This window comes from Meleagris gallopavo, chromosome 3 (assembly GCF_905368555.1).
Source record: "Meleagris gallopavo chromosome 3, MGAL_WU_HG_1.1, whole genome shotgun sequence".
NCBI lineage: Eukaryota > Metazoa > Chordata > Aves > Galliformes > Phasianidae > Meleagris > Meleagris gallopavo.
The window spans coordinates 36,140,870-36,166,356 of NC_139406.1; the positions used below are offsets into that span (position 1 = coordinate 36,140,870).

The 25,487-nt window shown below is 41.6% G+C and overlaps 2 protein-coding genes across 5 annotated transcripts; one reads left to right on the forward strand and one right to left on the reverse strand.

Annotated features, from left to right (window-relative positions):
• Positions 1 to 2,009: 2,009 nt before the first annotated feature.
• Positions 2,010 to 7,478, reverse strand: GMNN (geminin DNA replication inhibitor). Of its 4 annotated transcripts, none has more exons than XM_003204900.5 (7): positions 7,329 to 7,478; positions 6,859 to 6,922; positions 5,152 to 5,250; positions 4,672 to 4,807; positions 3,938 to 4,020; positions 3,748 to 3,858; positions 2,010 to 2,487 (listed from the first exon to the last, which is right to left on the reverse strand). In XM_003204900.5, the coding sequence occupies exons 2-7, from the start codon at positions 6,913 to 6,915 to the stop codon at positions 2,320 to 2,322; spliced, it is 654 nt and encodes a 217-aa protein (XP_003204948.1). In that variant the 5' UTR covers positions 6,916 to 6,922; positions 7,329 to 7,478; the 3' UTR covers positions 2,010 to 2,319. The 4 variants fall into 4 exon arrangements, with proteins under 4 accessions (XP_003204948.1, XP_010706972.1, XP_010706973.1 ...); XM_010708670.4 differs by lacking the exon at positions 7,329 to 7,478 and adding an exon at positions 7,179 to 7,260; XM_010708671.4 differs by lacking the exon at positions 7,329 to 7,478 and adding an exon at positions 7,004 to 7,157.
• A 7,357-nt stretch (positions 7,479 to 14,835) lies between these two features.
• C3H6orf62 (chromosome 3 C6orf62 homolog) lies at positions 14,836 to 22,227 on the forward strand. Its single transcript, XM_003204901.4, has 5 exons — positions 14,836 to 17,047; positions 18,447 to 18,623; positions 19,365 to 19,487; positions 20,254 to 20,388; positions 20,927 to 22,227. Exons 1-5 carry the CDS (start codon positions 16,919 to 16,921, stop codon positions 21,050 to 21,052), a joined length of 690 nt encoding a protein of 229 aa, XP_003204949.2. The 5' UTR covers positions 14,836 to 16,918; the 3' UTR covers positions 21,053 to 22,227.
• The last annotated feature ends 3,260 nt before the right edge of the window (positions 22,228 to 25,487 follow it).

Here is a 25,487-nt window from a genome sequence, read left to right on the forward strand (position 1 = left end):
AAAATTATTCTACAAAACAGTTATCCGTTATCCAAGCTGTTAAGAGTTTTTTTGTTTTAGCTTTGTTAAGTAAAGCATTATTGCAAGTTAAAGGAAACACCTGTGATGGAAAGAATTATGTTTAGTCCTCTGAGCACAACTGAAGGGTGTAATCTTTGGTTTACTACATTCCCAGGAAAACACGATGCCTTGCTTTGCTTACCAGATTCAAGACTAAATGGAAGCCAGAAATCCTGCAATGATTCCAATATTCCCATTTAAATGTGTTGAGAGACAGGTGTTAACAGGTGTTAACTGACACCATGTGGAAACAATGGTATACAGAAGAAATCTAAAAATACCAATCTGATAGCTCTGAAGGTGTTTCTGCATGCCCTGAAGCACCTGTTTTGACAAGGCCTGATAGAAACCCACTAACTAGAATCCCTGATTATTTCAGCCAGCTGAAAGTCATGCAGCATTGCATTCTGCATTAAGCTCTTCACAAGGTATTGCAATTGCTACCACTTTCTTTTAGAGCCTGTCCAGGGAAGACCCTTACCAAAGAACTGCCAAGATTCCACTCAAGACTAGAAAGCTTGCACTACTCTCCCTTGTACCTCAGCACTTAGAGCTGGAAATACTTGCTTCCTGTATATGGCTATCAGATAAGATCCTCAAAAGTTTTTGAAGTGTACCTTTTGTTCTTGTAAACACTTCAAGATTTGAAGTGTTTACAAGAGAAACATTTGTAAACACTGTACTGGCAAACATACTGCCTCATCCCTTGGTAAATACCGAGAACAGTATTTTGAAAACAGACAGCAAGTTTCTCTCTAGAACAGCTCTGAAGCATGGCTACTTCAAGTTCTCAGAACAGCTGCTGAAGAGCAAGCAAGAGCATCCACGGAAGGCTTTAGAGGGGTCTCATTACAATAGAGAAGTGAGCAATAGCAATAGCACGAAGTTTAAAGGTAATTGCTGGGTTCTGTGGTTGGAGCAATAATGCTAGGCACAGGTACAGAGTAGCAGATGAGCAACTTAGCAGAAAATGACTGGAGGTGGTGACAGCAGGTTCAGCATGTGCCAGCAGCATGTCCTGGCAGCAAGGGCAAACCACATTTGGGAGGCATTATACAAAGCATAGCCCAACAGTGAACAGAGGCAATGCTCTTGCTATACTTGCACTGGTGCAGGTCTGAGCCCCACAGTATAAAGAGCTAATAGGGCCTTTGAAAGCACCCAAAAGAAGGCAAAGCTTGTAACAGGGCTGAAAGCTACATCTTGCTAGGAAAGGCTGAGTATACAAGTCTGAGTAGCCTCCCTCTGTTTCCTCTCCTCAAGAGTCAGCAGGCTCTGCTCCCTGTTCCCCAATAACAGAACAGCAACAGCACAAAACAGGCAGGGTAGTGTCCAGTCTGAAACTCATAAAATATTCTTTACTGTGAAGTTGGTGGAACACTGGAACAGGCTTCCTAGTGAGGTGGTAAACACCATAGCTGTCAGTAGCTCAAGAGGCATTTTGACAATTTTGCCCTCAGTGCTAAGCTTTACACTTTTGGTTAGCCCCTAAAGCTCTCAGGCATCTGGACTTGATCTCCATAGGTTCCTCCCAACTGAGTTATTCTATAAGCCAACAAATTTAAATTCCAAAACACCCTACTATCTTCTATTTAGGCTTTCACCTACACATCTTGGAAAAGGCTGCTTTAAAAGACAGCAGCAATAATTTAAGAGTGACAAAGCAAGAGTTTAACTAAACCTCAGGATCAATCTGAAGTCTTAATATCCATTCAGAAAAATCTTACATATCACCAACAGCACTCAAGTTTTTTTTCCAGCTTTTGCCTTTCCCTATTCCCTCAAACCATTCTGCTCTTCAGAATTCTGGAAAAAACAAAAATAAATCAAGGGAGTTCAGAAGTGCCCAGGCAGTCCTCCTAAAAAAACACAGAACTTCCATCTACAGTAGCCACAACCGACTTGTGGAGTTTAGAATTAGCCATTCCTCAACTCAGACAAGACACTGCTTTGGTAAGGCAAAAATTTATTTCTCAGTTCTCATGCATCATGTCAGACCATTGGATATTTAAACAACAGTTTGAAATACACAGTATTTGCATTTTAAACAAGCAACTAACTGCAGCCTGTAATAAGTTTTACAAGCAGTATAGAGATACTCCCTGCTACATAATTTCAGTTAAAAGCCACTGTCATGCTCCCACAAGAGTGTCTATACCTGAGAAGATGTAGTATATCCTTTCAAGGGGAAGTCTGCAATTAAAAGAATCCACATACACAAGCCTACTTAGAGTCATAGTTGTCACTAATTTCCTTCACTCAAAGCAAGACACTCTTCCTTAAGTCACACGATGCTTGCGATGGCCCTTCTGAAGAAGTGCTGTCTGCATCACCACCAAGGTTAAGTTCTTCATTTTCTTGGTTGGATTCATCTAAAGCCAGACTTTCCAGTGTCTCAAGATTACCAGATTCTTGCCCTGTTAGCCTCTAGAAAAACCACAGGGGATTGTATGAATTTAATAACCAGTAAGACAGTCTGAATTGACTTTAGTAATCAGTAAAATAGTGTATATTAGATTAAACACGTTATTTATTTTCAAGCAGACATGGTTCATATACATCATTCCTCAGAAGATGTATGTAAAACATTTTCAATTAAAACTAATGCTTTAGCAATATTTCAAGCTTATTATTTCTGCACTGGAGTCTGTCAGTATCAAGCAACACTCCCTGAATAACAGAAATATCAGGTGGAGTAAGTCAGTGGAGTCTTAAGACTGATCTAAATAATCACACTAACCGAAACTTGAAGGTTACTGTGAAATTCATGAAGTAAACTTGATCAACTCCTCCAGTCCAATCAGATAACTGAAGTAGCCCGCCAGGCACCCAGTTTCTTACGTCAGAAGAGAGCTCAGTCCAGACACTAACCAACTAGATGATTATATGTAGGTCCAGGTTTCATAGCTGCTTATTTGTTATAGTTCCAGGGCTGATACAGGCAAGCTATTCCTGCTTTCACAGACTCACAGCAAGGTTACCAGTCCCCAGGTAACTCCCAGAGAGAAAGTACAGCAGCTACTTCCAGAAATTAAAATCTACTGTAGGTCTGCAACTTAAAGCACAAAACATATTGTTTCCAAAAACTATTCAGCAGCTAGTGGTATCAGCCTTAGCTCTTGCAGTGACTGTTATCTTGCTTGAGGCATAGAAATGCACCCTCCCTTAAAAGAGTAAGGCTGCAACTAAGCTCTGGCTCCCTTCTGCTGATCAAGCATACTTTTCAATTTTTGAGTTCAGCAATATTAGCATCTATAGTACCAGTTTTAATTAAACAAGCCATTTTGCAGTTTACAAGTTTATAAGCCTTGCGAACAGGCTTTTCTTAGGCCACAAAGTGACAATGAAATTAATTCATCCCAGTAAAGTGCAAGTGAACTCTTCCTTTGCATGTCACTATCTCTCATGCACAGACTGTTCTTGTGAGACAAGAAGTTAAATCTTCATTTTGGAGAACATGTCTCCCAAGTACTTCTGATACTGCTGCAGTTTCTTAAGCAAGCGTAAGCTGGAAAAAAACAACTCATTCCCCAAAAGGGGCTTTTATGCCTCTTAACAGAGCTAGCCCGTGGAAAGCAGCTCAAACAGTAATCTACGTGTCTATGAGCACACAAATGAAGTCATGCTTTGCTAATAACAGGCTTGCAGATCTCTCATATTTCATCCTACAATGCTGCTTTTAAGTACCTCAATCATGCTGGTCAAATAATGCACATGTTCAGCCAGTGACATGAGCTCCTCATTTTCTTCCTTTAGGCGGGCGATTTCACCATCCTTTTGTTCAATCTCTTTGTGCAACTGAATTCAACAAAACAAAGTGTTAAAACAGAGGAACAATAGCTGGTGGTACAAAAGTTAGTTAACTTTCACTAGCTACCTTTTCATTTTCTTGAAGCACTTCATACAGAGCCTTCCTCCTTTCTTCAGCCACTTCTTTCCAATATTGAGATGAAGGACTTTCTAAAGTAAGAAGCTACAGTAAGTCCAAGCTAGGACTGAACTCAGGAGATCACCTTAAGGTACCTAACTCACATACAAGCATTTCAGATACTGCAAGAATAGAAACTGTGTAGTGTTTTCCCCCACACACTTAGTAGCTTCTCACTCATTTACAGTGAGAAACACAAGTTCACAGGAAAAGATCCCACACTGTATTAGTGGCTATAAAGGCTGAGTCTTCTAGAAGCTGCCCCAAATATTACAGCATGTGGAAGACATGAGTCTTACTCGTAAGTCACTGTCCACACTGAACACTGATGCCCACTGAACCCATAGTATTTTATAATTAATCCTGAGAAACTCAGGAGCCTCAGCACCCTACACCAAAACAGACCTTCATTTCAGCTTAGTCAGTTGAAAGCCCGTAGATAAGCTGAAGTAGAGAATTAACAGACTTAACATTGCACAGAGAGTTCATGGTAACCAGTATTGGGAGCCACTCTTAACAGCAGACAGCTATACTGCATTTAGCATACAGAGGGCAAGTATCATTAGCTCCCCCTAAACACTACATAAAAACACTCACCTAACAAAACAACCATGCTTCAAGTCATATCAAGTACAAAGACAGCATTTAAAGAGCAAGAAAATATTCCTAGAATTACCACATACTTTTTATGAGATCTAGCGCTTGAATGACATCATCTGTACTTTCATTTTCTTGCTCTTTGTCCACAGATTCCTCAGCTTTACAAGCTGAAGAGTTAAGCCTGTTATTCCAGAGTTTCCTCTTGACTGAAGATTTCTTCTGCATAAAACACATGCAGGTTTAGCTTCAGAGCAACATTTAAATTTATTAAGAAAACACAAACATACAAGTTGCAAGTCCAAGCTTGTCCAGGACTGTAAGTAAGACTACCACCTCCAACTTCTTCACATATTTCAAGCTTATATAAAATTCAATTATAATGGATGTTTTCTATAAGAACATCCCCAAATGTTTTCCTGAAGTACTCCAAAATTATTAATTTTAAATATTGTTACTAAAACAGTAAGCTTAGATTATATCACTAATTAGAGAGTTATATGCTTTTTCAGTTGAAGCTTCAGTACAAGTAGAAATAATTACACAGCTACAGGTGATTCTCATACCTCATTATACCTTCCAACCAGGCAACCTTTTGCAGAAGGCTGAATCATCTTAAGAGTTCGTCTTGGGGCAGCACTGCATGCAGTGTCTGTGAAGTACTTCTAAAGAAAGGAAACACTGCTTCAAAGGGTTGCCACACTTACTTACATAAACTAAAACTCAAGTTTACCATGTTGCCATTAGCATAATGGACTGTTCAACTCTTCAAGAAGAGATGATATTTTTAATCTACTTTAAAGTTTATGCAAAGAAGGGAATATAGTCTTTTACAACAGAGGTAATGTTATCAAGCCAAGCTCAGTCTCTACCCTCAGCCTTCTTAACAGAGCTTGAACAGGCCACTAGGCAGAGTACATGTAACTACATTTCAAGGCCAGTTGAAGTGCAGTATCACACATGCTACAATGAAAGCTCCCAAAGTCACGTTTGACAGGAACAGAAAGAAAAGGCTGCAATAGCAAGTTTATTTAGCATAGCCACATTGTTTTATTGGTGGTTTTACTGTCTATGAACACATAAATGGTATTCATTTATACACACTTCAGTTAACCAGAGTGAAGCCACAACTTCTTTGCTTGGATCCAGACAGGCTACTGTTTTGTATAAACAATATTTGACACTTTTCTTCTCATACATAAATATCTATTTCCTACACTAATGCTCTCTGATTGGGTTGGCTACATGGCCACCATGGGACAGCAAACAATGGCAGAAAACCAAGCAAAAATAACCAGAATACAATGCCATGCCAGCGTGAGAAAGTCACCGATCTACTCCATGCTTCGTATGACAGGAGCTCACCTTTCCCACGGTAGTTTCTGCCACCAATTACCCTGCTGTTGAACTGCAGGACAAATACTAACCACTGTGGGAACAGGAATCATACTGTGTCAAACACTGCTTGCTGCTATTGAGGACCAGCATTCAGTACACTCTGCCAAGGAACTACTGACTAATACTTGACTTAGCACATCACAATTAAGTATTTGAAAGTGCAAAAGAAAAGGCAAACTTATCAAAGACCATTTTCACTGATAAATTCTTATTGTAATCAATCTCTCGAGTGCTATTAGACTATATTATGTCATATTTTCCAGTTCCAGTTAAGGTCTATATTTAACTAAAAAGAAAAAAGAGTAAGTTCAGTATAACCTCAGGTAACTTCTAATCTCAGAAATAAATAAAAAAAAAATCTTTTAAGCTTTTCTATGATCTCAAGGCAAATAAGGCTTATTAAAGTGGTTTTGGAAAAAACCTACAGACATACAACAATACAACAATTGCAGCATGCTCAAACCAAGATGACTTCACCTGTAAGCTCACCACAACAGAACCCACTCCATAGAGCCCTATCACACGGACCAATCCAGTAACTGAACTGCAGCAGGCCAGCAGTATCTAGAAGCTTTAATACAGCAAGCTACCTCAGTCTTAAGCTAATACATCCTTGTTGTGTACTGAAGAGCAGTCATAAGCACATCTGCTCAAGCAGAATACAGCGTTCTCAAGACAAGAGAATTAAGTCAGGTGGGAGCACACTGCATTCTTCAAGTAGTTTGTGCCTTTAACAGCCCATTTCTAAGACATCACAGTGCACACTTTCAAAGACACCAAAGTTATTCACAACACAGGACTCGCCAACTTGTACCTTGCACTTTCTATTTTTGACATGCTCCTGCACTCCAGCAGCAACACATCAGAGCTCATACCTGCAGAGATCCAGACGGGTTCTCCATGTTCAGACTTTGTTTCATTTTGGAATTCATCAGATCACTGCAGAATAAAAAATAAAAAAAAAATTAGAATTCCTGGCTATGGCTAAAGCCGGAGTATTACGACTTCGCAAGCTCTTACAGCAAAACTAAGAACTCGGCCACAGTCACGCGGTTAGGAAGCTCCTTCAGCTCAGAGCCCCACGCGTTTTAGCCCTGCACCAGCAAGATACCAGAGGTCACCACGAGCTCGGCAGCTGCGGAGCCTTCCAACAGCCTTCCAGTAGCAGCCCCTCAGAAGGGCCGTATCTCCCTACCTGAAGTAACGCACGCCCAAAATGGCGGGAGACGGAGCCCCGCCCTCTGCGCCGCGCAGCCAATAGGAACGCGCGCCCGGAGCCCGCCAAGCTCCAAACGCAGAGCTTTCCAGCTCTGCTCTTCTCCAGTAGCATGGTGCCCCCACTTACCGCCGGCCGCTTGCACATAGGACACAGTAGAAGGCACGTAGCACCAAACGAACTACGCCTTTCCCGCCCGTCCTGCTCCTATAAGCAGCTCGGCCGATGCTGGTCCCTCCTCCGTCACGTGACCTGCTCGCCGCGCTCCGAGCCAATCGCAGGCCACGCCGGCCGCAATCAGCCTAGGGAGTCACGCCCCTGGCGGTGTGAGGGGATGGGCGGGAAGGTTTCATGTCAGGCAGGTGGGAGGTGGGGTGCGCGCCTTTGCACTGCAGTCCTACACCGTGCAGAGCACTGCACACGCTCCTGGCTATCTCATAGCTAGCCTTGGACAGCTTTCAGTGTCTTTTCCAGGCAGTATTGTGAAGCACAATTACAGAGAGAAATGGCAATTTAGCGTCCCACCCGTCAGTCATCTGCTTGGAAATAAACTGCATGGCACTTATGAGAATGTCTCAAGGGAAGTTATAGTCTGGCAAAGTAAAGACAGACTACAGAGAATGATGAATTAAATTGTTTAAACAAGTATAAGGAAATAAAGCTGATCTCTCTTGCATAAATTTGCTCAGTCTCCCACTGACCCATTAAAAGTTTCATTGTTCACCACATCCTTTGGCAAGTAATTCCAAAGCTCAAATAGCCATTGTCTGAAGAACCCTCACCTTCCACTTTTTTAAACTTGGAACCTGATTCCCATTGCTTCGCTTGATGTCCTCAGCCCTTGAACTGGAAAAGATAACAGCCAGTCCTTCCCAACCTTCTCTAGGCTGCTTTTGTCCATCCCCTCCAGCGCTACTCAGTAAATACAAAAGCTGTTATGTGTAAATGTCTGTCATAACTCTGAGATCCTTTTTCTTGAATTACAATCACTTCAAAACTTGCTATTCACCATGTAAAATTAAGACATTTTTTTTCCTGTGTGTATTCATTGACATTCATTGGACTTCACCGACTGCCATATTCCGCTGTTACTCAGTTCCATAATGCCCTTCTGCAGTTTTTTGGTCAGCCTTATTCCTGTTATATGAATAATGTGGTGTCATCCACAAACTGTCACCTCAGCAAGCTTTGTCTTCTATGAAGAAAATAAAAATGACATTTAGAAATGCCTGTCTAAATTACTATGGCTTTGTTACACTAGCAAAAAGTGCTTGTGCTTTTAAATTAGTTACTATTGTTTCCAAAATAAAATTGGAAAATTCCATGTTCCAAAGCACTAGCTGTTATACTAAGCTCTGATTAAGAAGTCTTTCCAGTGTTAAATTTCGTTTCAGAAAAATCTGGTTATGGGTAAAGCATACATACAGATAGAAATGTAAAACATAAATACGCTATAAAATATTGTTCTCTAAAAATGTAAACACTGTATATTTGAAATATATACAATGGAAAATGCTTTATATATAATGTTTAAATTACATACAGGCGTAACTTTACAGAAAAGCATAAATTTACAGAAAAGGAAAGGCATTTTCTGCCTATGATACAATATGTGCTATTGTGATACAAAATGCTAGTATTTTCAAGTGAAACCTATTTAAAGATTGTCTTTTCAAAATTCAATTTTTGTTTATAAAAAGTTTTCAGAAAAACAGTTCAGAAGTGGAATCATTGCTTTTGGAAATGTTGATAATTGGAAAGGGCCAAGGCAATGGGTGATGGCTCTGATGTGACAGTTCTGTTTGCTTTTCTTTTAATCTGTTCCTTGCTGGAGGCATGTGATCTGGAGTTTTATTACAAAGGTGCCACTCCTTCAGTTTATCCAGCTGAAGAACAAGTCCCATAATAAGCCATTGTGTTTCAAGAGTTCTCCTTCCTTTGAGTTTCTTTGTTTTGAAAAGTTTCTAAAGAATCCCTTCACTGTGTCAGAAGCAGTGGGAGCTCATTATTAACTTATTCGTTGATTAACTGTGGGAACCAGCATGATTATATTAAATATTAAAAACAAACAAACAAACTAACTAAAAAACAGACAAAAAGGTGTCTGTTTACTTTTTTTGGTAGTAATTCTCATTTCTGTGACTGAAGGTTGCATTTAATAAGAGGGTTTTTTATGCAAAAATCTGTCATATCCAATAGCAGTAGAATATAGACTTCTTCAGATGGAGGGCAATGTACTGCATTTCAACTTAAGTTTCATAAGAAAACAGAACTTGGTGTGATGATTTCTTATGACTATTTACATTTCAAGTGAGTGTGAGAAAACATGCCAAGGTTTCCCATATAGCTCAAGCATTTTGTCAGATTATTCATGGCAGCAGAGAATGTGTACTTTTTAGAGCTTTGATAAACGTTATCAGTTTTTACAGCACAGACTGTGCAGAAACTTCCTAAGCATTACATAGCAGAGCTCGCTGCAGGATTTGGACTTAGCTAGCTGAGTCCAATACTAGCAAAATCCCTCGAGACATTCAAGGCCAGGCTGGGTGTGGCTCTGGGCGGCCTGGTCTGGTGGTTGGTGACCCTGGACACAGTAGGGGGGTTGAAACTCGATATCATTGTGGCCCTTTTCAACCCAGGCCATTCTATGATTCTATGAAAATGGTATTTTATTTGATAGACATGCTGTGCTTTTCATCAAGGCCTTACTTGTAATTCACAGAAAATGAGCAAGCTTTAGGTTGCTTTTTTTTTCTTCTTTTTTTTTTTTTTTTTAATCTGCTACATTAACCACAAGTAAATTGCATGGTTATTTTATATTTTCTAAATTACTTTATGTAATAAAGTCCTTTATTACATACATATCATAAATGCTTTCCTATTTGTTACTATTTGCAAATAGGAAATACTGTGGTTGTTTTAGATGCAGAGAATCACTGTGGAGATGCTCAAGAGACTTGAGTACAGTGCTGTGCCTCGGGAACATGTGGATGTCTCATAAAAGGGTCCTGTGGAGAAAGCCTGAGGCTGGGTTTGGGATTTTTGGGTAAATAAACAGGAATTCTGGCTCTCAGGATCCCTTACTGCTGTTCTCTTCACCTTTCTGTCCAATAAAAGTGCCGTTTATTTAGCTGAGGGGATACAAGGAAAAGCAGGGAAAAGAATACAGGGAAAGCCTGGGCTGCAGCAATTTAATCACTGCTCTTAGTCCACGTCTTGCTCGGTTGCCATCTTCTGAGAGACTTGGCCCTGTGGCAGGTTTTGGGGATTCCTCGGAAGTCCGCAGGAGGCTCAGAAGGACACCGTGGGCATCCTGCCTGTGCTGAGCACCTCCTGCCCTGTTTCCACGCAGCTCCGATCCCTGCTTGCCGAGTGCTCGATGTGCCCAAGGAAATCCCCGCTACCATCCCCTAGGCGACAGCAGGTGGCAGCGTGGCCTTGCTTTGACCCTCCATAACTGCACTGTTCCTGTGGCACTGCCTTACCTATACGTAAGAACTTTGTGCGTCACCGACAAGTTCGTGATCTATCTTCTTTTTCCTGGCTTGATAATCATGGAAAGCCGTATTCTAATAAAACTCTGTCCAAAAAGGGGGTTTATATACACAGCATGATCCAAGCAGGTTTTCTATGGTGGCCACTGCTCTAAATTAAATCACCCCAGAGAATCTGTAATTTCTTTTTGTCTAGTAAAAGAAAAGACTGTCCTGCAAATAGTGATTAATAGTGCTTCAGAGTGGAAAGATTAAAAGAAAAATCTCTGCCTCTTCTGAATTTTTGTTTAGTTAAGTACTGTGTGAGTCACTAAGACGTCCCTTAAAAGATGGTTAGGTCCTAACCTCACTGGTATATTTACCTTAAAAATGTATCATTTGTTTAATGCTTTAAGATTTAAAAATGAATCATCCTCTATAAAGGCTAGGAGTTGATTCATCTAAAGCTAATTCCAATTCTGTTGATTGCCAGTATTTATAATACTGTTTACAGACTCAATAATTAAAACATGTTTCAAATATTACTCTTATTCTTGCAAGCATCTGCTGAGCAAACACAAAAACTCATTTGGAACAGGACTAACATTTGCCAGCCCACTGTACCAGCCTAATAAAGACAAATGCATTTGCACAGCACTGAGAACATAAGTTAAAGGTAACACAGCAAAGCAACAAGTAGTCAATTGACTTTCAATATCAAAGCATTTTCTTTAGTGGAATTTGATTCACAGGTTTATGTACAAATTGCAGGCAGGGACTTTTTCTTTTAATGTGCATTTCAGACATTCTCAAAATAAATGCTAAAGTTTTAGAGATGAGATGTACCTCCTACAGTAATACTGAAGCTGCTAACCTCGGAAATGACCACCATTCTCACAGAGGTAATTCATTATCTGTATGCCAATACTTGGGGATGCTATCTTCTCAGCTAATGCACTGGCAAGCTTTTGTTATTTCTGACATCACGGCTGCACATACTCAGCACTCCTAAGCAAGTAAAAAAAATCACGAACTGGACAAGCACAAAATAAAAAACACATATAACTATCTGTATTATATATATACACAAGTAATTATTAAGATGGAACAAACCTAGCAACATAGTATGTACAACTCTGCCAAAGTTAAGGATCAATATCTCCCTTACCCAAGGATGTACAATACATTTTATGACCAGAGGCGGGACACAAGGAAGAGATGAATGAAGCCTCAATGCTGTAGCAATAGCTGTGAGGTGGATATACAGTTATCCACAGCATGCTGTAGGGAATGCTTTCCACATGAAACATAGCCATTTCTCTACAAAAAAGCATTCCTGTTATGCTCTAGAAACTAACGTTTGCTTATAACAAAAAAAAAAAAAGCAAAAAAAGGCAGAAAAGAGAGAGAGTACACTCTTAGAGTATATGAAAGAGTTTCAATTGCCACTAATTTGTCTTGTTTGAATTATAAAGGAATACTAATTTATTTTTGTCTGATGCATAAATATTTGACACTGAATTAATCATAGTTCTGTTTTTGAAGCCAGCCAGCAGCCTCGGGGCTGATACTATTTCTAACATATGCAGCCAGTACAATGCAAATAGTAGGTATAAACACAAAGAGATCAGACTCCATCTCATCTCTTCCTACCTATGTCCAACCTTTTAAAAAAACAGAACTAATTATTAAGTTGGAAATCAAAAGCATAGGCATTAGAGTACAATCTTGCCCACATGTTTATGGGTAACCATTTAATTCTGCAAACAGGAGCTAGGATCTGAAATCACACTGATTTTGGAAACAAGCGAACAAGCAAACTAAAAACAATAAACAAACACAAAGTTGTATAACTAGAAAGAGGCATAACAATACACAATTAGCTGGTCAAGAGATTTACAGATCAGTAACATTTAACTGTTTGTTTTACTAGGTCTTAACTCCCTCGTCCATTCAGTAGAAATGTTACTGAAATAATAGCGTGTATTATTTTAACTAAGGTGTTGATGTATGATCTTTCTACTTTTTTTTTTTTTCCTACTGTATGAATGGTGTTTTTCTCTACAATATGCTTTTTTCCCTGCTACATTTTTTCTACTTTATGAGCTTCACCATTGTACACGCAATGGAGAAAAAGAAGCACAGTGATATAAAAGTAGGACAAGACAGCTATTACTCATGGCTTTATTAGGGCAGATATTTCTGTGTGTATATTCACCCATATAATAAACACACTTGAACTGGTTGGTGTACTACTTTGTGTAAAGATCGTCAGGATATCTTTACTAACCCGTGATTAAGGAGAAAAATATCCTTTGCTAAGCATGGCAATGGAGAGGGCAGCTGGAATCACTGGGCTGGAAGAAAGCTCCTTGCTTTCTCCTCTGCAGGCAGGCAGGGTGCCAGTTTCTCAGAGAGCAATCCCTCTCAGAGCCGTGCTGCTGCACCAGGCCTGTTGTGTGTCAGAATGAGGATTGCAGGCCAAGCATGACTCAGAGCTCAGAATAGCAGTGGACACAGCATAGGGCGAAACGCAGCATGGGGTGGCACAGAAAAGCAAACCGCTTCAGTTGAGCAAGAGGGAATCTAAACACAGCTCTCACTAAGGCTGGGCTGATGTTTTAGCTGAAAAAGGTGGGCATTTTGAAACAGTCCCAGCAATCTAGAGCTCATGTGTAATGCTGCTGGTTAGAGACCATGCTTCTACCTCCACTCACAGGGTTATTTTCTACAGGCAATGCCATGAGGAGTGAACGGCAGGCTGCAAATGGGTGAAAAATGGCCTGCTTCTGCTCTGTTCAGAACGAGAGTGTCCTGGGTCACGCCTGCAACAGGGAAGGCAAGATGGAGGTTTGACTCAGAAGACTTGGTTTGTGGTGGCTAAGGACGAGAGCTAAGGGCTGAGGCATGACAGCTCCCTGCCAGAGACGGACAGGAGGAAGGAGTCAGAGGGAAAGTGTGTGAAGGAGAGCTGAGCCAAAGGGAAATAACCAACAGGAAACGGAGAGAACAAAAGAGACCAGCACAGCCAAGTCACAGCAGGGGAAATAAAAGACTGACATTTACTGGAGTTTATCAGTCCAGACAGCCAGTGCCTGCACTTGCCTTCTGCTTGTAATCTTTCCTAACACCATTTCTGTTCTGATGAGTCATGGACACTGCCAGAGGGAATGTGGAAGGGGTGCCTTCAGCCCAACAACATACTTTTTGGCTGCAGCGGTGGTACAGGTGTGAAACAGTAGGTCACTGCCAGCCCCGGTTCAGCGCAAGGCAAGCCTGAGGCCTGTCAGAAGCAGTCTACTTCTGGGCAATGCTGAGGGGGAGGCTTGGCTTTTCTACCCCATATCGCTGGGTAGAAAAGAGGAATGGACAGTCAGGAGCCAGCGCACAGCGTAGAAGGTGACCCTTATGCCCACACCTATGGGTGTTACCACTGAAAGGAGCAATTGGGAATGTGAACTGTGTGCCTTTGCTTCTCCTGTGGCAGAGGAGACGAGAGATAGGCGGTGCACCTTTTCTTCTAGCATGGAAATAGAAATGCCTATTTTTATTCAAGGATTAGGCTCGGGTCTCTGGAATAGCAACAAAAAAGCGAGCAGCCTTCGTATGGGTGCACCTCAGCCACACACATTCACTGCTGCAGAGCCACGCTGGAGGTGAGCACCATCTGGTGCCTCGCGGTCAACTTCTTTTAACACGTGCAGTTTACTTTGTGCACACATTCTGAACTGAACCCAACACTCGGCGAGTGAGATAAAACAAAAGCAGCCACCCCGATACGAAGACCACCACACGCCTCATAGAGCCCGCCTCCCTCTGGCAGCTCCCACCGCGCGGTGTAACGGGTGGTCGGTTCTCCCCCCGGCCCAAGTGCAGCGTTCAGCAACTCCATCCGGGTCCTCGTCCCTCAGGGCACGTGGGGCAAGAGGGCAGAGACACGGGGCGCCGGGGGGACAAAGGAGCAGGCAAGAGCCGCCCGGCTTCTCGGCGTGCTGACGGCTCGGAGGAGCCCTGCCGCATTTGTTGTCTCCTCTTTATTTCTCACAGAAGCGAGTGTCAGCGGCTAACGAGGCTGCCGCGGAGCCTTCCGACACGCATCCCGGATCCCTTTCCCCCGCGGATCCGAGCGCTTGGTACGCGCCGGCCGAGCACGCCTGCGCAGTGCGGGCAGGGCGGCACCTGTGTGACTCAGGCGCTGCCATTTTGAGCGCTAGCTCCTGCCGCGCGGCTGCCCTCGCCCTTCGCTCCTGTGCCGACAGCCAGGCGCAGACCGCGGCGCTCCCGCTCGCTCCTGCCGTCGCCTCCGAGGACGTCCCAGGGTCGCCTGGGCGAAGAGAGCCCTCGTCCTCCTTCGGGCTGTCTCCGTCCTCCGCCGCCGTTCCGGCGCCTCTATGCCCGCCGCCCTCCTTGGGAGCCGCTAGCGCAGCGACCCGCCGCCGTCTCCTCCTCCTACCGTTGCTGCCGCCGCCGTCGCCTCTTCCTCCTTCTCCTCTTCCTCTCTCCGCCACCATTTCCCCACTCCCCGGCACCGGGGCGCTGAGCTAGACTATGGGGACCAGGCTGGGGCTGAGCAGCGGCAGAGCGGGCGGCCCGGTCACCGTGTCCACTGCGGCAGGGATGGGGGGGCTTGGCGGCTTGGTGGCTTTATCTTGACATGGCTCCTCTCCGTGCTGCTAGCAGCGCCGCCTCCTCTGTCCCTCCTGCGCCCGCCGGCTGCGGGTAGCGAGCGAGCCACGGCCCTGGTCTCTTGTCTGAGTCTCTCAGCCTCTTGCTTCAGTTAGGGGGAAATTGGGGGAGGAGTTCCTTTCTTTTCTGTTTTTTTTCTTTGTAAGGAGAGGAGGGGGAGATTTTTTTCCCCTGTCTTTAACTTGGTCCGACGAATTTGCTAACCTCCAACCTTTAAATCCCTGCTAATCTAATCAAACACCTCGGGGGGCAAAATGTCTGGAGAGAGAAGGAAAATAACCTGATAATTGGAGATTTGCTTTTTTTGGGGGGGAAGGGTGTTTGGGAGGTTTAAAATCACAACCTAGGCTTGTGATTAAAAAAAAAAAAACCTCGCCAAAAAAAAAATTGCCACTGAAATCTGCTTGGCAAGAAAAGCGGAAGCAAAACTCTCCATGTTTTCCAAGTCGTGACCATGAAGTGAGAGGAGGAAGCGTTGCGCTACTGTGGGTGTGCCAGGCCCCGGGCACGGGCCGCCTGCTATAGCCTCTGCCGCCTTGCATAGGGAGGCTCAAGGAGAAGCAGGGAGCATTGGTCATGCACAGCCTCGGCTAGCCGAGTGCGCTGCTGGCACAGCAGCAGCAGAGAGAGAAGGATCCCCCGGGGGTCAGCAGCCCAGGGAGCCTGTGGGGCATCGGGGGATGTAGGGCTCTCCTGCTGGGAAGGAGTCAGGGTTTGGGGTGTCCGTTTGGGTGTTAGTCTCTAGGTGAGATAATACTGTCTCTTAACCCCTGCCCGCTTCTCATCGGTGGCTGTCATGCTCTCTCTTCCCTTTGGCAGCAGAAGCCTCAGGGCAGTGATGTGCCCGATGATGAGCAGGATGAAGTTAGAAATGACTCTGCTGTTTTTTCTCTTTGCTTCCCTTCAAACCAGCACTGTGTTGTTGTCTGTAGTTGATTTTGTTCTTGTTGGCAGAGAAATGTCATACCTCCCAGGATGCGCGCTCCTCCTTTGCACCCTTTTCTCTGCCGTCCACCAAGTGTAATCGTTGTGAAGGGTAAAAAGCAGCACAGCAATAGTGGGAATCTGAGAATAATAATCAGTAGAGTCATGAATCTGGCTGGGGTGAAACGCAGTTTGTAATACCAGCTTCATTTTTTTTGTAAGCAGAGCAGAAATAACCCCCCCCATGGATTGGGTTTGTGCCAGTTGCTTTTTATTGTACACATAAATTGTGATAAGATTTGTTTTTTCCATTCTCGCCCACTTATTCCTGCAGCCAAACTGTTAAATTTTTTGTTGTTGTTGTTAAAAATTCTTAGTTTTTTTCTTGGTTTATGGTCAAACCTCTTGTCCAGCCATGGCTGGGCAACTTCTTATTTTGTTTCTTGACCCTTCCAATATGACATTCCCATAAAATACTGCCTGAGGTGCGGTTTTGGGTTGCACTTGTGTTTTTTATCTATTCAGTCATATTAGCAGGAATAAAATGACTTGTTTCTGTTGTACTTGAGTCTTACGAAAAAGTGCCCATAGTTTAGCGACAGTTTCCAAAGGCTTTAGTACCACCTATATAACAAAATGGGGGACCCAAACTCCCGGAAGAAACAAGCTCTGAACAGACTTCGTGCTCAGCTTAGAAAGAAAAAAGAATCTTTAGCTGACCAGTTTGACTTCAAGATGTACATTGCCTTTGTGTTCAAGGACAAGGTAATTTGGTTCTTGTTTATCTGGTTCTGTGTTGCAGTGCAAGATAACTATGCTGGGCCAAGTCTTTTATCAGTAGTTTGTTCCCTTGAATGCTTTATGTCTTTTTATTGCTCATTGATATCTGCCTAGTTCTTATTTACTGTCAGTTTGGCTTTCCTTTTCCTGCGTTTGTAGTTCTATAATCCTGAGGGTGCTAATGCATTATTAAATAAGTTGATAGCTTCTGTGTTGGAGAAGTACAAGTTATGTTGTACTTTGTTCAGCTTTATTATAGTCTGAGTTGTATAATTGTTTGCTGTGAAATGGTTCAGTTAGGAAACGAGACCTGACTGGTGCAATTGACAAAGCTACTGCACTTATCTGGTTAAAGCAGAAGGGAGAACTTGGCAGCTGAAGGGAGCGGCTGTTAAAGGCAGTGTTGCAATGGCCCGAGGATGTTGGCGTATGTGAAGCTGCCTCCCCTTTTCTGAAAATAGGGGGGAAAAAGAGGAAGTCTGTTCACTCAACTGTTTTGTAGAAGGCTATTGGAGGCTGTAAATGTGAGCCGAAGTGGGAAACCCATTGGCGTTCTAATGTCAACTCAGAGCCAGAATTGTAAGATTTTTCTGTCCACAGAAGGAGAGGAAAAGTAGATGCTCAGAGTAACATACTGAACAAATTGACTGAGTGAAGATGGAAGCAAATTACAACTAAATAGACAAAATAAGGAAACACATGTACATGAGCACTAAAACTGTTTAACTAAATGTATATTTCTTTACATTTGGTAGAAGCTACTTCTCTGTAATGAAGACTGTTCTCTGGACTTCATTTAAAAAATTCCATAAAATTGTTGTGTCCAGTTTGTTCAATTCTTGTTCAAACCCAGCTTTCTTTAGTGTGACATAGTTTCTGGGTATTGTCTCTATTGCAGTGAGACTGCTGAGTGAACTTGCTTGTATTTAAAGGACAGTTCATTCTTTTTTCCTTCTGTGTTACTTCTCCTAGTAGAAGATACCACTATTTCTAAAGAAATACAAGTTTAATCAGTGATAACTGGATTTTTTTAATTGGTGGGGTTCTAATAGGCCAGTCTCCCCATTGTTAACAAACATCAAGGTGGAAAGACTTAACCAGGTTTACTTGACTGGCAAATAAAAGCTTGTGGAGGACCTTGTTGGTCAGCCTGAAGTCATGCGTTCTGCATGATGGAAGTTCAATCCTAGCAGTGTCTAGGTAGACTCTTGATATTTGATCCAAAAGATGTCTGCATTTTCTGATTCAGCTCTGATTTGTGTCCAGGTCTTAACTGGGGCCTTATACATGAATACTAGTAGAAAATTATGAAGTCTGAAATAAATTAATTACAAGTACCTAGAAATGAGTGTAACCTTAATGCAATGTGTATTTTCTTTTACAGAAGAAAAAGTCAGCGCTTTTTGAAGTGTCTGAAGTGATACCAGTCATGACCAATAATTATGAAGAAAATATTCTGAGAGGTGTGCGGGATTCCAGCTATTCTTTGGAAAGTTCCTTAGAGCTTCTGCAGAAGGATGTAGTACAGCTTCATGCACCCCGCTACCAGTCTATGCGCAGGGTAGGGTTATACTTCGTGCTTGCTGAGTTGTACTACTACTTGTGAATCTTGATGCTAATCCTGCTTCCCTATTTTCTCATCTGCTGCTGCCTGAGAGTTCTGAAGGGTTGCTTTTGTGGGGTCTAGTTTGAAGGGTAACTTAAAATTATAGAATTGCTCAGGTTGGAAAAGACCTCCAAGATTGACAAGTCCAACTGCAACCCTACTACCCTAACAACTCTCTGCTAAATCATGTCCCTGAGCACATCCAAACAGTTTTTAAGCAGTCTAGGGATGGTGACTCAACCACCTCCCTGGGGAGCCTATTCCAGTGCTTAACCATCATAGAACTTAGCACATGCTTTCTGAAATTCTGTTTAAATCTGCAGTGCCTGTGCTTTATCTTAACGTGTCTCATTGAAATATGCCTTGGTAGTTTTTTGCTGGCATTTGTTAATAGATACGTACTGAAACAACTGTATACATATAACTAAATGGTTTTGTTAGATGAATACTGGAAAGCAAATAACTTTTCCTAGGAATAATAGTTCTCCTGAAGCTGGAACTTATATTGACTGGATACTTAAAACTCACTGGAGGGTGAGGAAGATTATAGTTCTTTTGAGTAAAACAAATGGGAAAAAAAAATCCACACAAACAAGATAATAAGTATCACCTTTTAATTATAAGGCTGTAGGCAAGTTGCTTATTTGTATCTGCTACTAATGGAGAGACTTAAGTACAGAACCCTACCATTTGCAGGATGTGATCGGCTGTACCCAGGAGATGGACTTCATTCTTTGGCCTCGTAATGACATTGAGAAGATAGTCTGTCTCCTGTTTTCTCGGTGGAAGGGATCTGATGAACCCTTTAGGCCTGTTCAGGTATGGTTTTTAACTTATATATCTGGGGATGGGAAAGAAGGGACTAGACAGGAGGAAGAAGGGAAGGCTTAGGCTTAATACTATCTTTGCTTAACCGTGATAAGGTCTGTGACTTCTGTGCATGTGACAAAGTGTACCAGTTGGTTTTACTTATAAAACAGTCTTCTGAGTTCTGCTTCATGAATGTGATCTTAGCATGAAGAACCTTTTCAAATAGCATATATAGATAGATACATAGTCTCAGTATTTCTAGTAACTAATTCAACATGGCTCTTCTCAGTACAATGTAATCTTTATCTACATACGTCATTAAGGTTCTTTGAGTACCCCGAGTTGCTGTATTTTGTAAATGGCAGCAGATCTAAAATAGGTGGGATTATTGCATTGTAGTTTTGCCTTGAAACGAACAAATTTCCAAGATTTCAAAGTAACTTCAGTTGCAATAGTAAGTTATTGACAGAAATGTGCTGTACAGCTTATGCACAGATGTTCTGTTAGAGTAAGTTGAATTTTTTTTCTTATGTAGGCAGTTAGAGTTGCACCTTGGTTTGAATTATAAATGCCATTGGAATGAGTCTAGGCAGTTTAACTTCTGTGCCAAGACTAAAGCGTGTACTTGTTGCTAAGTTTCCTGACTTTTTTTTTTCTCATAGATGAGAAAAGGAAAGAAACGGCAGTGGGTTGTAAAGCCGCAGATCGAGTGAAATTAATTGATTATACTTGCATTTTTAGCTTGGTAAATATTTCCCTTCCTCACACAATGCAGGCCAAGTTTGAGTTTCATCATGGTGACTATGAAAAACAGTTTCTGCATGTTCTGAGCCGAAAGGACAAGACTGGAATTGTCGTCAACAACCCTACCCAGTCAGTGTTTCTCTTCATTGACAGACAGCACTTGCAGGTAAGCTTACTCTGTCCCTTCTTTTCTGTGCTACCCAAAGTGTGGTTTAGGAGTGTCTTACTCATCACATGCTTTTTCTTCTCAGGAATGCTAGTGACTTGTATTGCAAAATATCCATGTGGAAAAGCTGATTGTGCGTTCGTGCTTGCGCTTCAGCTCTTAGAGGAAACATGCTATAAATAGTATTTGCGCATGCATGAGCTATTTACAGGGTAGGGAGCTGGCTGCGCAATTCTGTAATTTTTAATACAAAAACATAAAGTTCTGAAATAGACGTAAGGATTTTGGAGACATTAAAGTATTGGCTGAGTTTGTGTGATATTACCAAAATGGGTGGAGGGGAAAATGAACAAAATGAGAAGATTTTTAGGTATTCAGAGGTTTTTGTTTAGATTGTGTGCAAGACAGTGGCTTTTAAATGCCTGTGTTCTGCCACAAACATGCTGTTAATTGCGTTGAGTCTTCTGAGCGTCTGCCTATTAATTTTGAGTTGACTTGCATGTTTAATTGCTTTTCTTTGTGTTTTCTTTGCCTGTAGACTCCAAAAAACAAAGCTACAATCTTCAAGTTATGCAGCATCTGCCTGTACCTGCCACAGGAGCAGCTCACTCACTGGACGGTTGGTACCATAGAGGATCACCTCCGTCCTCACATGCCAGAGTAAGGTACTGGCCAGCAAAATGGGGAAGATCACAGAATGCAGCAGTGAATTTTCACTTTCCTCACCACTTTATTCTTTCAGGATTTAGAAGAAAATGGACTCATGTTCAGAACACTATACATTGTGAAACTTGATCATCCTGGATTTTTTTTTTTGTCATTTGTATCTCAGAACTTTAAAATTTTTTTGGTTGTTTTCTGCATGGACCTTGTGAAAGAGAGGATGCTTTGCATACTTCTGCACTGCATCAGCATCTTACTAAAATGTGAAATGAAGGGACTGTACACTGAAACAAATGTATCTGAAAGCACAAGGTGATCATTTGTGGTGGTGTTCCCATTTGTGCTGGTCATGTCCCCAACATCTGTGTTAACCATCAGTGTTTGGAGGGTGAGAAGTGAATGTAAAGGGTTTAAAAGCCTTACAGCTTAGCTGTTAATGATTGTATCAAAGAGTACTATCAGATTCATGTTAATGAACAGAAAAGTGGCTATTACAATAGGAGGTAAATGTGGGAAAGATTTTGCTCTTCTTTTAAAGCAAGGAAAAAAAAGCATCTCATTTAATGTGTAGGCATCTCTTGCCTTCTTTTTTTTTTCTTTTGCTGGGCCATGTATGAGTTTACTGGCACTTTCATTTTGCATCTCTTTCCCCAAGTTGCTGTATAACTGTATGAAAGTATTCTTTTGAGTTGGATGCATTTATACAGATGAGGCAGGCCTGGAGTCTGAAGTAGCTAAAGCAGCTAAAAATAAAATAAAACAATAGCTGCAGAAACAATGTTGGTAGAGGATTATTTTTTCTTGAGAGTTGAGACTTGTAGACTTGCTGGTGAACTGTGCAGGAAATACTGGTTTCTAAAACATTTCTTATGAAAAACCTGTTGAGGTTTTTTCTTTTGGAATAGACATTATAAAACAATGTAAGATAGTGTTTGGAGTGTCAAAAGTTGGTTCTGATAGAACATTAAGATTGTGCAATGAAAAAAGAAAGACTACTGTATAGTTTTGATGACAAAGAAGGTTTTGATTAAGAGTTGAGTACTTTACTGGAGTAAAACTGTATAAGCCTGCTCCCTTTGAATAAAGCTAGTGCTTACCTGTTTAAAACTTGTATTTAGCTTTCGTTTGAAATTGGAAAAAAAAAATTGGAACTTAAATAAATTAGGTGAAAGACAACTGTGTTCATTCATGGAAATCCTGTGAGTTTTACCAGTGTCTTACCTTTTGACAGTGTCACCTGTTGCAAGCATTAAAAAAAAAAAAAACAAACTGTAAAAATGATGTTACGATGAACATAACATAGTGGTAAAGGTTTTCTTTTTAGTAAATAGGGAAAATGTTTACTATGGAAAAGCAGCTGTTGGAAATCACAGAATCACTGGCATACTAGTGTATGCTACATGGGTATTTTTACTTCTTTGGTCATAATATCCTACAGGTTAAACTGGAACAGTCCAGAAAAACATTGCCTGAAAGCTGCATGCCTCGCAAAGAAATCGTACTGAAATTTCTGCTGTATAAAACACCAACCAACGTATCTGCAGGTAGTGCTTAGTTTCCCAACTTAGTTATACCATCGTCATGTCTGTAAGAGTGTAGTTACCTTGATCAATGAAGCAAACATCTTCAAAGTTCCTGATGCAAAAAGTCAGTAAAACAACTTCAAAAAAACAACAACAAAAACCTTCAGTGTTGGCCTAGTTGGATTTGTACGGTTATTTGTACAGTGTCAATCCTGGCATGATCCTTAATTTATAGTCTTCTGTAATACATGAGAAATGAATTCACTTTAGTTGCTTTGACAGTCTTGTATGGGTTGCAGAAGATGCTCTGGTTATTTGTTTGTTCTTTGTGATGATGATCCCAGAGTTAAATGCTTTCATGGGAGAAGAATGTAGATGTATAATACTGATTCTGGTAAGTGATGTGTTCCACACAGCTAACAAATATATTTTTTGCTGTGCTGTCAGATGGAGTTGATGCACTTCTGCCTTTTGTAAGTAGTCCAGATAAAGGGAAACAACAGACTCACGGGCATGAAAATCTCAGTGTGTAGGAGTTCATATCATTGGTCATGTAGAAGAAGGCATCTTTCTCTGCCTGCAGAATGACTTCAGTGGAAAAAGATCAAGTTTGATGTTACTGTACTCTTAATGGATCTTCTGGTTTAATGTCAGCATTATTCTGCTAGCTTCTGTAGCAAAAGAAAAGCACTTTTGGAATCAATGAAATCAATACCTTGCTTATGGTTTCAGGCCCTCTGTCATAGTGATGGGGTTCTTCAAAATGTAGGTTTAATCTCACAGTACTCATGCTTACAGAGTGTAGTTTGTGTAAGCCTAATTACTTTTTTTTGCTGGGGATGTGTGTGAATACATGAAGGCCTCTCCATATCTCTCCTGTACTGAGGACTCACATCTGGATACAGTACTCCAGGTGAGGTCTCCCCAGTGCAGAGTAGAGGGGCAGGATCACCTCCCTCTCCTTTCTGACCATGTTGCTTTTGATGCATCTTGATCCAAAGATATGGTTGCCCTTCCAGGTTGCGAGGGCGCGTGTTCAGCTTGTGCTCTTGCAGCTTAGAAAGCAAGCTGTGAACTGCATGTTGTACGTACTCTTCTGTAAACTCTACAGGTTTCCTTGCCCGTTTCTGTTTTGCTGCCAGGAGAACAGTTTTCTTGTGCTTGTCATTTGCTGAGTCAGTAAGTTATGTCTAGTTAATGAAATCAGTTTCATATTAAGTCAGACTCTCAGGGTTGCATAAAAAGTGGTCTTTTTAGTCATTTTGGGGTTTTTTGCTTCTCAAATGTGAGATTACTCGAATGCACTGCTAGAAGATTCACTTAAGATTGTTTTAAAGTTCCTGCCAGTAGTATGAAAGTTATTAAAGTCAGGAATTTATAGACTACCTGTTTCATGTATCTAAGTACAGACATGGCATAGATTATTCTCTAGCATTAGACTAGAAAAGCTGCTTCTATTTTCAGTTTTGCAGTTAGGCAAAGCAGAAAAACAGAAACTGCATAAGCCTACAGATTATGGGAAAGCTTTCTGGAATTAAGTAATGAGAAACAGCTATAATCAAATTTTGCAAAAATGAGAAAGTTTGTCTGCTAAAGTTTTGAGGCACACAGAATACTACGAAAACTACAGTTCCATCTACACCTCGGGGGGGATCTACTTTGTGTGTGTGTGTGTTTGTGTTTTTTTTTTTTTTCCCTGCAGCATATATGAAACAGAATGTCCCTCACAGATGATGCACAGGAATAGATAAATCAGCTTGCTTCAGTTAACCTGCAGAGCAAGTGATAGGCAAGTGTAATTTTTGCATGACTGACTGAAATGGTTTTTAGGGCTGAAGATATCTATGACCTAGTTTTTCTGCTTGGAGAGTATTTACATATGGGAAGGGCTTGTAATTTGAGTGCAATTGCTGTATGCTAAAGCCATGCTGAGCCTACGGCATCTGCTCTACAAGCTGCTTTTCTGGGCTCCTGAAAAACTATGTGAGCAGCTACTGTTTGTTTTAAGCAGAAGAATGTTAAAGATACAGCCTCCTACTGCAGTGATACAGCCCAGGTAGTAGTGTTTCAGCAAGCAACAGTAGGGATTTTTCAGGATAGTCAGTGCTTTCCTTTTGGTAAGAGCTTCCAGGTAACTTGCTTGTTAAATGAGAACTGCACGTAGTGCAGTGTCCCACAGCTGTGGCTACTTGGGCCCATGGGATTTAGTAATGGCAGTCATTCAATGAATGCACTGTAAGATCACAAAGGCAGTAACTGTCATCATGTTGTCCCTGAACTCTAAGGAGTGAAACAGGAATCAGAGTCCCTCTTTCTCCATACCCATGGAGAATGAGGTAACAGAGAGGTTTGGGGGTTTCTGTTTCTACTGATCAGATGATTTCTGCAAACAGAGCGAAGTTGTGAAATGGCTAATGATAAAGTGCAAGCAGAAGTTCTTACACATCTCCTGGCAGTGGCTCAGAGCCAGTCAATGCAGCAGAACAGAATTTAGCTGCTGTTCAGTGCAGTTACTTAACAGCCTAATTCTAATTCTGTCCCCTTCCCGTTTCCTTTAAGTGGCTTGCCAGTTTCAGAGTTGTAAACCAACTAACTCGTAATTAAATTGGCAGAGAAGCCTGGGTGAAGGTGTTCAGCCCTTTGTGGCAGGTGGCTTCAACTGAAAAACCAGCAATGAGTCCTGATGGGGTACTGCTGAAACAGGTTTAACTTCCTTATTCTCCCTTCTATTCAGTTTGCCATTGACAAGTTGCCTCTAATCAAGAGTTGGAATCCTTAATGACAAAACCCTCCTCACAGCACTTTGGCTGCAATTGGTTTTTGTTCTGCTTAGCATCTGGGCTCTTGGCTTTAAACACTGCGAGGAATGATTCTATGTTGATTCCTTGTTTTTCCAAGGGATCTGTTATGCAG

Excerpts from the sequence above, each read along its gene's own strand:
- C3H6orf62 (XM_003204901.4), top strand. The coding sequence starts at position 16,919 with ATGGGGGACCCAAACTCCCGGAAGAAACAAGCTCTGAACAGACTTCGT. Across the intron at positions 18,624-19,364 it reads GCTACCAGTCTATGCGCAGG|GATGTGATCGGCTGTACCCA; the intron begins GTAGGGTTATAC and ends TACCATTTGCAG. Across the intron at positions 19,488-20,253 it reads AACCCTTTAGGCCTGTTCAG|GCCAAGTTTGAGTTTCATCA; the intron begins GTATGGTTTTTA and ends CACACAATGCAG.
- GMNN (XM_003204900.5), bottom strand. The coding sequence starts at position 6,915 with ATGAATTCCAAAATGAAACAAAGTCTGAACATGGAGAACCCGTCTGGA. Across the intron at positions 4,808-5,151 it reads TGGTTGGAAGGTATAATGAG|AAGAAATCTTCAGTCAAGAG; the intron begins GTATGAGAATCA and ends TGTTTTATGCAG. Across the intron at positions 3,859-3,937 it reads TGCTTCAAGAAAATGAAAAG|TTGCACAAAGAGATTGAACA; the intron begins GTAGCTAGTGAA and ends TGTTGAATTCAG.